Genomic DNA, 18,141 nt, shown 5'->3' with positions numbered 1-18,141 from the left:
GCCCCTGAAGTTGTTAGCTCTCGTCCCCCGCAACAATGGTGATAGTTTTGAAATATGGCCCAGAAGTCAAATCAGCTATTAATAGAATAGATAAGAGGGCAAGACAGTATATGGATTCATAGTTTTAAAATGTGCATGGATATTCACTCAAGTACTGCCTTGTTCTTTTGTCAGATCTACTCAAAGGAACTGAACGAGGGCACAGGTAAGGAGAACTAATGTCCCTACCAAGAAGTTCACCAAGGGGCACAGCTGGACACTCAGAGCCAGTCACAGGAAGGTGGTAGCCTGAAGCCTCTATACCAACCATCACCACAATTGTGTGGAAGTCAAGAAACATCATGAAAATGAATTCAGAATCGGAAAGCAAAGGTCTCTCCTGCCCTTTCTGTCTACCTCTGGTTTGCTTTCCAACCTTCTGGTCATTTCCCAAGACAACAATGAACTCACTGATTCTCCAGGACTACCTTAGAGCTAGAAGAGCCACAGAGACCAGAGTCTGGTATGACCAGGAACGAGGAGACCCAGAGTCACATTTTTCTGAGCATTCAAGTGTCTAAACATTCCCTACTAGAATCCTGAGGCAGGGAGGGCTAAGAATGCACTTGTCAGACACACCTTCCAGTCCAGAAAATTCTTTTTGTCTGAAGACGTGTGTCCTTGTTTCACCACTTCACACTTCCACAATTATGTTCCTGAACAATGAGAAGAAACAAAACAAGGCACAGCAAGCCTGGCTGGGGAGGACCTTTGGGAGAGTTGGTGGCTGTCATTCATTATGTAAAGGTTGGGTACTATTTGTGTGGTGCAACTGTTGATAACCTCCAAGTCACTGGGATTCTGATAACCACATGATGTGGGGGGGACATTCTCTGTCCAGTCTTCCTCAAGGGACAGAAAAAAAGGAGAGCTTTTGAAGCTCCCCCACCAGAGGCTGAGGATACACAACCCAAGAACAACATTGATAAGGTATAATCTTTCCATACTCTAATAATTTCATTCTTTTCTCCTTGGAGGATTTATTAGGGCACTGGTAAGCAGACTTCAGCACTTTGGAAAGATTTATGCTGGCAAAAGTTGACATTAAAAACAAAACAAAACAAAAAAATTTACGTTCTATTTCAATGAGAAAAAATAAAGAGAATTAGAATTTCAGGGTTTCAAGGGACCTTAGAAAGAGCATCCTTTAGTTCCTTTATTTTACACAAATTTGCCAAAATTTTCTTTTAAGTATTCAAGATGGAAAGCAACTTCCTAGAGAGATCATAGCTGCCTCTTATAGCTTTTGTTAGCTTATTTCTATTGAGACTCTGATTCCTTGATCTGGAAATTAAGCAAATTGATTCTATTTTAATTTTATAGCCTGTCATGCTAAGCTTTTCAAGTCTCATCTCCCATCCATGGGCTGTCTCTGCCTGTAATTGATTTGTCCTTTCATAAGGCTAGCTGGACAAGACTCCATCATGTGAAAAAGAAACGCCTTAGCTATAGTCAAAGTGGCTACTTATCATTAGCCCCATCAATATCACAAGAGATGGTGTTCTTTCTATCTAGCATCTACTCACTCACTATGTGATCTGGGTCAAGTTCATCTTTTCATGTGTTAATGAAGAATAACTCAACATGTGCAAGGCAATCATGTAACAAAGCGTGTGTGTGTGTGTGTGTGTGTGTGTGTGTGTGTGTGTGTGAGTGTGAGAGAGAGAGAGAGAGAGAGAGAGAGAGAGAGAGAGAGAGAGAGAGAGAGAGAGAGAAACTCCTCTGAGATAAGACTCTGGGTAGAAATGGATGATGTCGATTCTGAAGCTGCCCAGATGAAATATTGGTGTCTTGAGAAGTATGAAGTTTCATACCCTCATAAAGCATTGCTCTTACTGTGGCAATCAGTATCCACTAAGTGTCCACTTGATGACCATTTCAAAACAGGACCACACTGGGACTTACTTCAAAGCCTCCTCCCAACCCACAAAACAAAACCCCACAGACTGTATCCCTCATCTCTCTTCCCCTGCTCTAAAGTTCCCCTGGGATTTCAGTTGCCAGTGAGGTAAGTTAGCTCACTGCATGGTATAGAGAAGAGCCCCTGGATTTCCCTCTTATACAGACAGGGGAAAATACAAAAGATGCCTGTCTACATGACATTCACCGTATTACAACTCCTTTGTGTCTGTGTGTATTCTAGAACACTTCATTGTTTCATTTCCACCTCCTGTTTTTTTTCATGGCAGCTCACCTACCAAACATCCTTTTGCAGTTACACCTGTTCATGGTGCTGGCTTTGAAGCATCATGCTGGAGGTATGTCCTGTGCAGAAACATTTGCTTTTCTGCACTGAAGGAATGGCCAGCTCAAATGACCAAATACAGAAGAGCTGCTCAGCTCATGGCTCCTTTCTTGTCTTGAGTAGAATGACCTAAATTACAGCTCTAACAGAAAGTAAATAGAAGCACCTGACCTTGGAAGTCCATAGCCTGGGAAAAAGTGTCACCTAGAAGCTGATGGTAGATTAGATCCACCTACCTCCTCTGGAATCATGAGCAGCCTTAAATGTCCCTTCCCTTGAGCAGGTACATGCCATTTCTCTCCAGTAAGCCCCTATCCTTATGCTGGCCCTATCTGTTGCTTCCTTTTTTCCACCCTGACTCTCAGGAAAAATATTCAGATCTGCTGAAATGAATAGAAATTATATAGAGTGTCACAAGTCTCTGATCTTCTAGAACAAACGGTAGAATAATACATGATAGAATCCTAACACATGGCAGAATTCTCACCTCTCTTAATTAAGAAAATTACTGCATCTTGGCCTACACCATTTTCCCCTGTGTATCATTTCTAAATCTTCTCTTCCAGGGCTTATCCTCTGCAAAGAATGCTGACCACACCCACAAGTTGGTAACTTTCAAAATATGCCCTTCACTTTACTCCATTTCCCTCTTAAGTTCCTTGGGCATTCAGCTCTTATGTGTACATGGGCACAGTCTATAAGAAGCAGCTCAGAAAGCTTTAGGAGGACTTTATGGATCCAGCATGAGCCTGTACTGCATGCCATTTACTTCTTCAATGGTGGAGAACCCCTTCATTTATTATTTCTTTTGTTCATCAAATATGTACTGAACTGGAATCCTTCACGCCATTTTCCATTCGAGTGTTCCTGCCAGTACAGGATGCCAAGTCAGTGACAGCAGCATGCTATATTTCTGACTGTGGAGGGAAGGATGGAAACCCCTAGGTCCATCCTTGAATGAGTGAGATCCAACAAGCTTCAGCCTAGAAAGCTACTGTTGGCCAAAGCAAAGAGCACAGGAATGCAAGGAGTCAGGACTGCTCCCAGAGGACATGTTCCTCAGTCTACAGATGCCCCTGCCTCTGTCTACACATCGGGCACAGCTCTAGCTCCTCTGACCTCATCCACACATCTGGTATGGTCCTAGCCCCAGAGCTGAAACCTTCTCACTTCATTTAAAAGTCAGTGAAGGTGATCTGAGATGCACAGACAGGAAGAGAGTTCACTTGTGAGTTTGCACTATATCTCCATTGTAGCCCAGGGAATGCTTGGCACCCATTTTGTGTTTGAAGGGGCTATGACAGGTTCTTTCTAGTTGACTAGAAGAGCCCAAGGGAGTTTCCTTGTATTGTTGTTCTTGAATGTGAGAGAAACATGCCTACCAACGATGATCATTTGATCAAAGAGGAAGCAGCAGAAACAGAAGAAAAGGGGGGAGGGAGGGAGGGAGGGAGGGAGGGAGGGATAGACGGACTGATGGATAGCAAGTGTGTGTTTGTGTGTAAGGGTCAGGCCAACTTTGGTTTAGCTCAGTCCATCTAAGTTGATCATAAGAAAACTGTTTTCACTGGGCAGTGGTGACACATGCCTTTAATCTCAGCACTCACGAGGCAGAGCCAGGTGGATCTCTGTGAGTTGGAGGCCAGCCTGGTCTACAGAGTGAGATCCAGGACAGGCACCAAAACTACATGGAGAAACCCTGTCTGGAATCCCCACCCCCCCCCCCCCCCCAAAAAAAGAAAAGAAAACTGTTTTCTCAGAACAGAACTTTCTGTGTACATGTAGCAATTTCCCTTCAAAACTGGCACCGTCTAGGCACACAAAGAGGTCTCTTCAGTCATTGTTTTGAAAATGGCCCACTTAGTTCTGTCCATCTTTGTAGATTCTGTGTAGAGGACAGGTTGGTTGGCTGGAAAAGCATAACTCTTGTAGCAAATGGAGAACTGCCTGGCTCAGCATACTAGTTAGAGGCAAAACTCTAGAGCAAGAAAGCCAGCATATGACTAGCTGGTTGAATGCATTCAGCCAAATTCCATTTCCCGAAGTTGGCACCCTTAGCATACACAGCCTACCACTGTGGGGAAATCCAGGGCACAAGTACTTTACCATGCTGTTTTAATGACTCTTTGGGGTCAATGGTGCACACAAATGTCACAGTTATGAACACAGACACAATGAACACAGAGAAAGGTCTTAAACACAAAGAAATAAAATGGAAAAGAAAATTGTGCCATGGTACTTAGAAATGCCACATGATGTCCCAGGATTTTGTGTGGCAGTATTTCACAGGCAATATGTTTTGTATTTCCACTCGAGTTGGGTAAGCGTTTGAAAACCATGGTGGATTTTCAGTGAACAGGATGTGAAGTGCTTATTGTTTTTCCTCTCTGTAGATGTAAGGAGACACGCTGTCTCCTTGAGAAAGATGGGAGGAAAAAAGCCTCCCTGCCATATTAGGAGCATTTCAAAAATAATTTCCAGGATCTGGAATTGAAGCTACCACATGCAGCTGAAGCCAGGACCCTTAGGGGCTGGTCATGTGTCCCAGCTGGTGGCCCCATTTGTCAGCTGCACTGCCTGAGCCAATACTATCACATCAGCCCTTGAGCTGCCCACCTCTGTCACCTTCAACACACTCAAGATTTATTCAACTGGAGGGATGGTCTGTGGAAGAAGAAATACTGGGTAAGAAAAGGAAATCGATGGAGTGCAGGTAGGTCACCAGTCCTTGCCAACTAAATCTCCCTCCCCCAAAGAAAACCTCAAAAAGTTCAAGTAGGAATTCTAATGGCTCCTAGTCAGCCTGGAAGAACTGGGCTTAGGAAATTTCACTAACTAATGAAAATCAACTGCCCCAGAGCCATTCATTAAGCTGTCTTTAAAGAGGCGACAAGTTCTTAGACTAGAATTGGGATAATGGCCTTCATCTGAGGGGCCCCTGCTGGTGCTCTACAGAACCCCCACTTTCAGAGGCCCCTTAGAGGGCTTCCACTCTCTCTCCCCTCCCATCACAGCCCCTGGGCTTTTCCCTTCCCTTATTTAGGGTGGGAGGGTTGCTCAATTGTCTCACCATGTCTGGTCTCTTTATGGAAGCCACTAGAGTGCCCTGTTGGTTCATTTCCTGATCTGACATCTCAATTGCTTTCTATTCCACTGCAGATTAAGAACAGCATCCTTGGCTTGGCCTCTGCCAAGGCCCATTTTCACCCTTCTCTTCTCTCCTCCACATACTACAGAATGATTCCCAAGACTTGTGGGTGGCCACTTGCTTTGAGAGGGACTCTGGCATCACCCACATCATCTCTAGTTTTAAAACTGCCATCTTAATCTCTTTTTCATCCCATAGACATGTACAGGCCTACAAATCTTGTTCAGCACTGCAAAGATCTAAATGCCTCAACTTACCCAGAGAAGATGGAGCCATACCAATCTGTTTCAAATCCCAGCTCTACCATTGCTTCCTCATCAAATTATCCAAACTATACAAATGAGGTGCTCCACAGATGTCTCAGTTTACAACAGCGGCAGCAGCGGTGCCAGCAAGTGATGACTATCCTTGTGACAGAGGCAAAATTAGTACCTGTCAACTGAGGTAGCATCTACAAGCAAGGACAGAAGCAAAGACCATATGTATTTTAAATTAAACAGCACACCTGCACATTCTTGCTGTTCTGGCAGAGTAACTTAGACATTGCAGTGTAACAATGGCAATGTCTAGTCCTGACATGAATCCAAGATACCCAACTAGCCATGTCCTACTATCATCCTATTAGCAAGCCTAGCCCCCAAGCTATATATTGAATTAAAGGTCTCTGGGATCATGGTTTTGTGCTCACAAAAGATCAGAGTACCACTAACAACTGACCCTGGGAAAGCAAGTTCTCATCAAACCTTACTACGCCTCCTCTTATCAATGAGCATGACCTGTCTACATCATCCTAAAAGTGCTTTCCATCCAGCTGCTTTGTACTTAGGTAGGAATCAAAGATGCCAAAGATTAGCATCTTTTCTAGGAGCACCAAGTCCTAATTTTACTGAGACAGTTAACAAGTGTCTATCTCAGATGAAGGACTAAACACAGAAAATGATGAGTACCACATGAGGTAGGAGAATCTCAAGGTATGATAGAGACCAGAGGTGCCACACATGAACTTCTGGTTCCCATGTGGGTCATATCTAAAAGAAGGATGCCTAGAAGCCTGTGCAGCAGTCAGTGTCTCTTGACTGGCTTTACACCATTGTTGGTCTGATGCTAAATTGAGACAATGCCCAATCACATCACAACAAATTTGTCACAGACAGGCAATAGCAATCAACTCAAGGGGCTATCCTGAATGGAGGCTGAGGGATTCCTGGTTCTATAGCTACATGCTCCCGCAGATGTTTCTAAAAGCCTCTTCCCAGAGGCCCATTTAGAGAGAAATTAAATGCAACTTTGACTTAATTAACGTTTTAAATGATAATGAATACAATGTAGATTCGTAGGAGGCATTTACATTGTGTTGTAAAATTGATAAAAATTTAATAACTCTTTGTTAATAAGTTATGTCTCCCCAGACCCATAAAGCCTAAGGCACTGCAAACTCCAGACTTGGGCTAATCCACACTGCTGCTGTAGGTAGGAGGAGGGAGATGGACTTGACATTTGCTCCAAGCCTGCTCTATTTCCAACCTCTGCTTGTTCATCAGCAGTTTATTTCATCAAGTAAAGGTCAGGGTTTGGGCTCAAGGCAGAGCCTTGACAAGAAGGCTCAAGTTAAGAGCGGACTGGCCCTGGCATCTGTCGCCCACAATAGTGGAGGAAGAGGAGAAATGGAGTGCTAGCTGGCTACACCTGTCTTCTACCATGAAGGTAAGAAGAAGAACCCACTGCCTGGTGGTAAGATCTGTCAAGGCCAGTATCCTGATAGCTGGCTGCTGCCCTGAAATAAAAACACAAACATAATTTCCACATCACCTTGCATAAGGACCTCTGTCTGGTGTCCCTATGGCATGCCAATGTATTTTTTTCATTTGTCCTTAAAGAGCCAGAACCATCTGTTATAGTACAGAGCTCCTTGTCTAAGTGATGGGGTACATACATAGAAAGAGCCCTACGTCCTTCCCTTCTTCTGGCCTTTTTACTTCCTGTCTCTAAATTCCATGTCAAAGAATGTCCTTTGAAACTCTGACTGTTCTGTCTGTTGTGATGTTCTCTTCCTTGTCTGGGGGTGATGGGAAGGAGCACACTCTGTTACTGCAGATCAACTACTTCCCCTGACATTGGACTTACAAACACCAGCATCACAGACTGCATGAAAATGAGCTTTGTTTGGTGTTCTTTGAAGACAATGCCAGGAGTTATTTTCGAAGGGAATTATTTGCAAAGGCTGATTTCTGCCAAAGACATTACTGAGTACAGAAGTTGACACCTGTGTGTGTGGTCCATTACCTGAAGGGAAGCATCTTTCCAGTCAACTCTCTGCCCCATTTGTCTAAAAGACATTAAGCAAGAGATACTGGCTTCAGTGGCCTTGCTTGGGACAGTGAGAGTACTTGAAGAGGCTCTTCCAGGGGATATTATTCATTTTTTGCTACATTGGATGGGTAGCCAGCCCTTCCTGCCTCCCTCTTAATTTTCACTTCCCACAATAAAATGCAAATGGACAAACTGGATGCATGACTAAGGCGGTTAAGGAGCCAGGAAATCAAAAGGCTCTAATTAGTATTTGCAGTCAATGAGTATGATAGGGGGTGGGGGAAACAGTCAGAATGAGAATGGATACAAACATATCGGTATGAGAAAAGGAAAGACACTGGAGACACAGACACATGAACTAATACATGGAGGGTGGGGGAGGGGTAGGCATTCAGTGAAATAGGAGGAAGGGACTCTGGTGTCCAATTGGACAGCAGGGTATCTCCAGGTGATTATAGTCTATCATGTGTCTCTCAGAATAGCTAGAGAGAAGATTATGGAGGTTTCACCACAAGAAATGATGTTTGAGGTGACGCACATGCTAATTAGACTGATGTGATCTTGACACTATATATGCACACACAGAAAACTCACATCATATCCCATGCATTTTTGTCATTATATATGTTAAAAATGCACGAAACACTAAAATTAACTCGACATGTGCCAAGTATCCTCTGGCTTTCTTTTCCCCATTTTCTTCACTGGTGACAGGAAGAGGAGTCATTGCTTCCCGGAAGTAGAAGGCATTATATTGAAGACAGGGGAGGTGGCATCTGAGGAAGTCCCTCCCTACTATCTATCAAGGGCGTGCTATGATTACAGACTGGCTGTGTTTAAATGGAGCTTGCTAAATCTCATGCCTCCTCCAGGACTCCGGATACTGTTGGCACAAGTGTGCCCTGACTTCAAAGCTGTTTCTACCTCCTTCCCTAGTATCTGTCTTTATGCTCTTCAAAATGCCATTACTTCACTGGAGTGATTTCAGTTCAATTGGCGATGTTAATTCTCTACCCACACAAGCTGAAGTCCACTGGGGATGATCAGGACTTTGTTTATTATCTGACAAGACTCAACATCACTCTAAACTGATTTTGGTGTGTCTCCTTTCCACCTAATCATATTGGACTTCTCCTCTCAACTTAACCATCTGAGCTGAATGCCTCATCTGTGATCTATGAATCCGAGAGGTAAAAGCCATGTGCGATTTAAAATTTACTTCAGGAGTGTGCCGAAGGCTCCATGGAACTGTGTAGGTAAACTGCTGGTGGTTGAAAGGTGGCCTGAGGGATCAGGTGGGCCTGAGCTAACACTAGTTCCCAGTACAAACCCAAAGGCCTGCTTTTCGTCCCCCACTTGATTAATTTGCTTACACCAGCGTTACTGATGGACTATCACCAGATTCATGTCAGGCAGGTCTAGGCAGGCCCGAATCAATAGGGCCTTTCATCGTCACTATATCATAATTTTAATTGTCCCTTTCTATTACACTTAGCAGACACCAGGCAAGACAGGACTGAAGAATAAACTTCCAAAGAGAGAGAATGTCCACTTCAAAAAGTGATATTCGAAAGAGCAGAACTGATTAGGACCTACATCCATGTTGATGTGTGTGAGTATTTCTGTTGTAAGATATGCTCTTTTTTTCTGTACAACGGGGCCTTGTGAAGATGTCAGATGAAGAGCGGTCTGGTGTCCTGGTGTCAGCTGACACAATGACAAGAATCAGAAAATGATGCTGTGATTCTCAACTTTAATACTGAGCACCAATTCTACTGGTAGAGTGCTGGAGTTAGAAGCATGAACCATCATTCCTGGCTTTTGACATGGGTTCTGGGAATCCGAACTCAGACTCTTGTGTTTACATGGTGGGTCTGACCAGGCTCTCTCCTTGGGCTCACGGCACTTAAAAGACACAAAATCTTTTAAAAGCTAGCCCTTCTTTCTGGAGGTCTTTGTATCAATGGCTTGGCCTCGAATCTCCCTGTGAGTACAAGAGAGGACAAATGGCCTCCTAGCCCTAGCCTTAACAAGGACTGGTCATGGGCCACGCCTCCAAGGAGAGGTGTGTCAAATAGCAGTTAGAAGAGAGGTCTTTAAAACCCTGTGAACACTTTTAATATATTACCACCTCTGGGAACCAGCTATTTCCCTTCCCACTTCAGAAAACATGTAATGGGGCTTTGTGTTCCAATTTAAAGTCCCTTAAAAAACGGAAATCCTTTCCTTTATAAGTTTAAAAAAAAATAGCGCAGAGCAAAAGACAAGGCAAGGGAGGAAAGAATTAGGCAGTCTCCAAGCACTACTGGCTCAACTGGAAATTGGCGACCAAAGCAAGCCCCGTAATAGTGTAATGACCTTTAATGAGTGTCTTGGGAAACAATACAGCCCCGGCATAAAAGACAAAGGGCAAACCCCATCATGGTTCTGCTGACACTAATTCAAAATGATCTTCAGAACAACTCAAGAATGTAAGAGAAGTAATCTGACCTGCTCCTCTGCCCTCCCTTTGATTCCCGGGCCCGTCTCCTGCCATTTCTAATTGTCAAACCCTCTCCATTTCACGTCTGCTCATATTTAATGAAAAGCCCACTCTCACCCTGCTCTTAGAATCAATTCACTCTGTCAAATGGGCACCACCCAACCCACCACCCGCGTGAGGTGCCCAGAGATTGCTGTGGCACACTGCCAGGGGGACTCAGCAGAGACTGAAGGGTGTTTTTTTTGTTTGTTTGTTTGTTTGTTTTGTTTTTAATTGGAGAAGAACGGCTGACATGGGCCTATAAAGGAGTTCAACTTGGAATGGATTTTTCTAACTTATTATTAGTGGTCAAAGGTGAGTGGTCTCACACAGGGATGGATGAAATCTGCCTTTGTGTGACAAAGTGAAGTCGGAGAAACAGAAGGCAAGGCACCACCAGAACTGTCAATACCACTTAAGGCCTGAATCCTGTCTTCTGACACAGTGGGGACTGACGATGGATGCACAGAAAGGATGACAATATTATGAACAGGGTATTTTTGAGAGGATAGAACATTCTTACCCCTAGATTTTCTTTCCCTGGCCTCCATCAATGCCAGGATTAAATTGCAGAGCTGAGAAATCCCTTCAATTATGGTTTTTCTTGAATAAAATGGAAATTGCACACACTGGACACCATGAGCCTCACACGGGGACATAGATTTTTACTGTGATTGGAGCACATGGCCAGTGTGCCAAGACATGACCACAGGACCCTAGCACAGAGCCAAACTGGCTCCTTAATTTTTTCCACCAAATCTGTAGCCAAGGTTTGGAGTGTAGTGGTTACTTGAGAAAAGAAGAAATTGTGCTTTAGGCTGAAAAGGGTTGGGCAGTCATATCTGACACTGCCAATCAAAGGGATCTGGCCCAATGGTACCACCATTGCTCACCCCATTGTCTTCCTAACCAGCTCATCTTTGAATCTGATGCCTTGCTGCACACCACAGACAAATTCTTTGTGTAGTTATGACCTGGATTACCTAGACAACATAGCATATGAGTGAGAGCAAATTCTTGCAGGCAAAACAAAGGGGTATGGGACCTGTACTGAGCATTGGTAAGAACAAATTAAAAACAAAGCAAAACAAAACAAGACAAAAGGCCCTTCTAAAAACTTAGGCCAATGTGCTTGGCACAGTCTATAATGCTTCTTGATACAACCCCATCAAGTATCACTTTTAAGTCAGTCTTGTCCCTCAACACTTCTCAAGGAGCAGTGGATGGTGAATCAGAGGGGATGGCTCACTGGTCTCAGATTAGGTTTCAGAATGCCTTCAATATATAGCTCAACACACAGCTTACAGACTTCAAATGTGAACTGCCGCAGCTTTGGATGTCAGCACCTGGCATGGCTTAGCACTCTCTCTATACAGTGAAGTTGGGGCTCTCTCTCTCTCTCTCTCTCTCTCTCTCTCTCTCTCTCTCTCTCTCTCTCTCTCTCTCTCTTGCTAGATATCCACAAGCGCCCTGGGTTGGGACTATCTTCAACATAGGCAACAATGACTCGGCTATGTGCATTTGTCATGGGAACAAATGTTCAAAACCGCAATGTTCCTCTTCTTCCTTGTGTGGTGGGTGTGAACAACCACAAGGCAAAGAAACATTCAACTACTCTTGATTCTTTAGGAGAAGAGTGGGTGGATAGGATGCCAATGTAGCACCAAGAACTGTGCTGAGTTCTTTAAAGAGAAATGGATGAAGTCCAGAGAGGATCATCATCTCTCACTTCCTATACTACCACAAACAGCAATTCAAGGTCATGGTCATGTTTCAGAAGCAACCAAGTCCTCATGCAGAATTCAAGCTCTTCAGCCAGTGGACAAGGATCTCAAACCAACACATTCTGTACCATCACCTACCAACTGTGCCAGCCAAATGAAAACAGGGACAAGGGTGATCTTGGGAATTTGGTTCATCAGACTCAGCAGCTATCACCTGTGTGAGGGTTACAGCTTCTTTCACAGGGAAGAGCTTGGTAGTGACAAAGGTCTGCACTATACAGCGAAGGAAATCCTGGAGATTTGGGATTTAAATGTTTCTTATTTAGATTCATGACTGCTACACAATACCTTGGTTAAGTGGGACTAAATTGTTGGGAAAATATAAGGCATTAATGAGTGTCTCAGGAGCCTCCTCTGAATGAGCCAACTGTTTGAAAAGAAGCACTGTATGGAGAGTGGCAGATTCAAAAATAAATATTCTCTTCAAGAGCTGAGGATAACATCTGGTTCTGAGGAATGAGACTTGGGTAAGAAATACACAGGACAAAATTGTGTGTGTGTGTGTGTGTGTGTGTGTGTGTGTGTGTGTGTGTGTTCATATATATATATGTGTGTGTGTGTGTGTGTGTGTGTGTGTATGCTGTATTTTTGTATTTTGAAATGCTAGCAAGCTTTTTCTACCTATTCCTTTTCCTCCATCTTTTTGATCCATCCCCATTTAATAGTCACCTCTAAAGCCTGAAGATTCACCTTTTTACTTAACCTCTATTAAAATAGTGCTTGCTCTCCCGCCACTTTTCTTCCCATTTTCACTTATTTAGACAAGAGAGAGGAAGGCTATCAGCAGGCTGTCACATGCCAGTCTTGTTCACTATCACAAGAAGCACAAAAAGGTCAGAAGGGAAAGCCTTCTCATCATATACACAGAGACATAGGCAACATGTCATCACATACAAGACCACATTAGGAAGGCAACACCAGCTCAATGGACTCACGGGACCACAGGAGACAACACAAGACAGGGCTGATATCACAGACGAGCACAGACATGGAACTGTGTGTGTTGAGGTTAAACTTACAGGCACGGAAACTGGCGGGGCCATCATTAACAGAGACAGAAGAAAGCGGGAAGGCTCTCTCAAGGGTGTCCACGTTACCACGCACACGGCCTGACATGCATGAGCAGTCACGCTCAGAACGTCCGCAATCAAAACAACATGCCCGTCTCACTCTCTTGTAGATGGACATCTTGGCTATAACCATGTGGTTGGATGGGAGGAGAGGAAGAGCGGCAGTTAATGGCAAGGTCACATACAGCAAGACAGCTGGAAGGGCACTGGAGGATTGAACACAGGTCTTAGTTCACATTAACAGTCTTGACCCAGAAAAAAAAAATGCAGTGGTTGTTGGGGACAGTTTGGTTGTACATCAAAAAAAAAAAAAAAAAAAAAAAAAAAAAAAAGCAGTGAAAATATAAATTGCCTTTATCATCCCCTAAGGTTGTTGCATATTATTTTTGTCCCCTCAATGGAGCGGTGACCACAGAAAGAAGGCATGGCTGAACACATCCCAATTCTTGGATGAAAAAAAAAAAAAAAGCAAATTACAGACAGCAAAAATGTAACCACCATCCTCCCCCTGGCACAATTAATGCAGGAGGGCAAAAGAGACACACAGCCAATCAGTTAAATGAATTGCTTATTTGGTACAATAAATGGTTTTTGCAGTATGCAACCATATCTACTGTGAGGCTTTCTCATTTCCATCCATTTCTGGGCATTAAGCAGAGCCAGGGACAAGCTTCCATCAAATTAAATGTGAAACGATTACGTGTTAATATCAGATCTGAGGATGCTTTTGCTGAACTTCCCGGGAGTGAGTTTACATGATAGCTACAGGAATTTAAATTTACTCTTGACAGAACAAATATCCAAATCTGTTCATATAAGAAATGCTCAAGGCTAACGCTGCATAGTTGACATTAAAGGAAGTTCACAAATAAAAAAAAAAATCACCCAAAGCAATATGAGATGTTGGTCTCTGGAATGCTTTTAGCCACTCATGGGTGTGTATCTATTGTGAGTGCTGCCTTTCTCTCCCTGCCCACCAGAAAATCAGAAGACAATTAGGTGACTCAATCATATTTTTTCCTTATGTAGAAAATACTGGCCAGAATATATTAAAAACAACAAAACAGAAAGTATTTGCCCTATGAACTATCTTACTGGCATTTTCAGGGACCCTCAATGGTTCTTTTAAGGCTAGCACAGTATGAAGGTTTGGTATTGACCCAGGAGTCACCTGTAATACAGACACATGCAAAGCTTGTTAATGTCCTCATGGTTTCCAATGCCTTTCCTTTTTACCCTTCTGGCCAATTTAGATTTCAGTACAAGAGAAGCCTTTTGTACCTCATTTTGATGCTACAACAAGCAAACATATTTATCACTTGTCATTCTCTTCTCACAGGGTAGAAGAGCTCATATCTTCCAAGCATCAAACACTGAACTTGACCAGGGAGGTGTTATCTCCACACCTACCCCTTCTACATGGGAAGTCATATTACCCCTCTTTATTTTCCTTTGGAGTGGATGCTTGCCATCCTACTTTAAAATATAGGTTGTGGTTTTTGCCCTCTTTGAATGTTACAGTCACCAGGAACGGGTTTAAATCTTTCAAATGGGTCAAGGCCTGTTCTAAGACCTTTAAGACTTGCCATACAGTGGGCTTGTCAAGCAAGGGGAACGGTATGACTGTGAAGAGCAGGCACTGGGGAAGATGAATAGGAAATCTCCAGCAGCATCTCCATTCCTGTGAAGAGACTCACATTCCCAGTGACATGGTCCTTCAGCATCCTAACTAAGGCCGTTGTTTGGATTAACATGCAACCCCAGCCCTGTTCAACTCTCAGTATATCTTTTGAGCTTAGCTTTTACCAACAAATAAAAATAAGAATCTGCTATAGCATTTGAGACAGGCGAAGTCACAAGGCATTCTGCCAATGTCCAGGCCACCCTGATCAACATCAGTGGCTGAAGTTAAGAAAGGGGGAAAGAGTCTTCAATGGAGGACATGAAAATAAATTTAGCTGAACCATATCCAGATCTGGTATACAACTTGGAAAATCACTCTCTTGGTTTGTCTATCGTGATGCTTTACTGGACATTAATGACTTGTTACTTGCAAAGAGGAAAACAATGATGATTTCTTTTTTCCTTTTCGTTGTTTGTTGTTTCACTGTAGATGAATTATTTTGAAACATTTTTTTCTTTTTAAATCAAATACTGTAGCAGAGAATCCCGTCAAACTCGGAAATGCTGTGTTTCACATTAACAACAGTCCCTGGTTTTCATTTTCATACTGCCATTTCAGGTTCAGGCATGGCAACAGAACGTGACACATTTATGGGGAAGAAGGTTCATATACATACATATGTATGTGTGTGTGTGTGTGTGTATATATATATGTATACGTGATATATATATATATATATATATATATATATATATATATGAATAGGTAACTTTTGAATCTGTTTTTTTTTTTTTTTTTTTTTTTGCCCACAGAGGTCACCCTATCACAATGGGCAGTGGAGACCTCCCACCTCCAAAGGCTTCAGGAGGGAGAATAACATCAAAACAGTGACTCTCAGGGACTGTTTGCAACTGTCACAGTTGGCTGTTCCAGAGACCATGCATTGTTGTAAAATTTTGCATTGTTAGCATGCAGTAACAGGCTGCAACTGGTAAACGAAGCAGCAGAATCCCATTTGCTATAAGAAGATTAGCTGTTAATTATAAGCAGTCACATTCCAAAGCGGCATATGCATAAAACAGAAAACATGCTATTACTCGTCATTCCTTCCTAGTCATTTTACACTCACACCAAATGCAAAAGAGAAATCTCAAAGGACAAAGAGCGCACGCGCACACACACACACACACCAAGAATGATCAACATGAGGCTCAGAGACAAGACACAAACAGTTAAAAATGACTGAGCCCCACATCTTGACAAACCTTCACGAACCACAATGTCTAGAGTGAAGATGCTCAGTTAAGAGTGAGGCTCCTTCCCCACCATCCCAGCCAGGTGTGATGTCACCTATGTACTTCCAGGTCCACTTTCCAAGAAGGGAAGGTGATTCTGACCTTCAATCCTATGGAGTAATCCATCAGGCTGAGGGATGTATGCAGAGTTAGGGGATTCCTTCTGGTCCATTATTATTTATGGTCAAGGGCAGCAATGAAGACCTGAAGATTTGCCTCCCATGTGGTAGGTGTTCCAGAAAATATGGGCATTCTATTCTTGGGTTCGAAAATGAAGTTATGTAGCTTTCTAACTCGGGCATTACTTCTCTGTCACTTTCCTCAACTCTATAGTCTCCTAACCCTTCACTGCAGTTTCAGTGAATTAGATTCTCAAAACCTTTTTGATAACTTTTCTATAGCCAATTTGGGTTAAAGGATTCATTTGCTGTATCAGAGAGGTACTTAAAACCGCCAAGCTTGAATTTCACATACCTACTTGGAACACTTCAGTATCTATTTGAAATACAAGTTTCTCATCTACTCCTGGTCATAAAAACATGTCTCCTCTCCATTGGTGTGTACCGAGTTCCTTTCTTAGTAGCCATCCATGGCTCTTCCCAGTCACCAGAAATTAAAAAAAAAAAAAAGGTTTTAATGAAGGCAAAGCAGAGTAGGTCTATGAGGACATCTAGTGGACAGCTCTAGGAGAGCAGCTTGTTAATGGCGTGAGGCAGAACTTGCTGGTTCATCTCCTAAAGGAGAAGAGCGCCTGGCCATCTCTATGAACTGAAATGTATGTGGTACCACTTCAATTCAATGGCTGCCTCCAATCTATGGATGTTTTGGGGAAGTAAGGACAAATAGATAAAAGGTTCTAGGAGAGAATCCTGGGGGCAGTCAACAGTGGGTAACTTGCAAGTACATTGTATTCTGCACCAACTGATAGGGTCTCCACACAGCTTCACTGCTGGTCCTGGAGGGACCAGACAAGAGTGTGTCTCTGCAGGTACAAATGCTGCAGCTACTTGTCACTTTGTCTTAGGGCTCTTGGAACAACTTTATGCTCTATGAATTGCCCCCATAGGCCAACTTAACTCTGGGAAAGAAATATAAGACCCCTGAGACTTCGTTTTCTCTTTGGCCCACAAAATCTTGTTCTTGGACCAGTACCAATGATTTGAAGAAGTCATGTCAGTGCCAAGAATCTGATTTTGAGTCTCACCTTCCTCTAAAAAAAATCTACATTTGAATAGTTTCATCGCTTCAGAAGAAAGCTTTTATGTGTTTTTTCTTCACCACAATAAAATGGATATTCATCCAATATTTCCAGTATGACTTCCTAGCAGTATTTATAGAGTCAAAATAGAGATACTTCCCTAATGGACATCATCAAAGCTATCTGTTTACTCTTGAGTGTTTAAAATGGAAAGCTTTCTCAGACACACACTTGCACAACTTTTCATATCTTTTCAAAGGTCATGTTGGGGAGAAATTAAACCTGCTGCAGATGTAGTACGCTCACTTCTCTTTCCTTGGGACACACTTAATATGATCAGGTGCCAGGCCTCAGGTCCTCTGCTGGTTGGCCTGACTGAGCCAAGTCTGGAATGGAAGGAAGGGTTGCAGCCCACTCTGTCTGCTGCAGTACCATCTGCCTCCGGCATCAGCAACCAAATGGCCAGCCAGGTTGCAATTGCAGAATCTTAATATGGGGGGTGGATTGGAAGGGAGAGGGAAAGCAGCCTTGCCCAAGAGGCCCAGGTGGAAGTTTCCAGCTGCTGAAGGGAAAATAATTTAGGTTTCCAAAGGAGCAAATGTAAGAGGAGACTAGTGTGAAAGAAAAAAAAATGTCATTAAATTAAGGCACACTTCTCAGGTCATATCCTCATTTTTCAAATCAGTTGAAGGAAGGGAAGCATTGTTTCTTAGCATGAATTACAGCTATTCTTCAAAGACTCAGTAGCAACTGAAATTATAAGCAAACCTTCTACAGAAGAAAAACCCACTGAGGTTTTTGTCTGAGGTATATTGTTAGCCGTAATCCTAGAAATCAGAGGTTCTTTCACATCCTATAAAGAAGAAATGATGTCTTCACTTAACACAGTTCCTCCTGTTACCTTCTG

At 43.0% G+C, this 18,141-nt stretch overlaps 1 protein-coding gene across 20 annotated transcripts in view; it reads right to left on the bottom strand.

Moving 5' to 3' along the window:
* Kcnma1 (potassium calcium-activated channel subfamily M alpha 1) overlaps positions 1-18,141 on the bottom strand; it is a 701,946-nt gene that overhangs the window by 111,086 nt on the left and 572,719 nt on the right. For 8 of the 20 annotated variants that reach the window (XM_036199286.1, XM_036199287.1, XM_036199292.1 and 5 more), the window contains one exon: positions 13,067-13,240. The exons of the other annotated variants lie outside the window; for them this stretch is intronic. In XM_036199286.1, coding sequence (XP_036055179.1) covers positions 13,067-13,240 — 174 coding nt within the window. The remainder of the gene's footprint in view (positions 1-13,066; positions 13,241-18,141) is intronic. 20 annotated transcript variants of the gene reach the window in all.

This window comes from Onychomys torridus, chromosome 9, assembly GCF_903995425.1.
Source record: "Onychomys torridus chromosome 9, mOncTor1.1, whole genome shotgun sequence".
Lineage (NCBI taxonomy): Eukaryota > Metazoa > Chordata > Mammalia > Rodentia > Cricetidae > Onychomys > Onychomys torridus.
The sequence above is the reverse complement of the archived record's forward strand: the minus strand, read 5'-3'. Positions and strand labels throughout refer to the sequence as shown.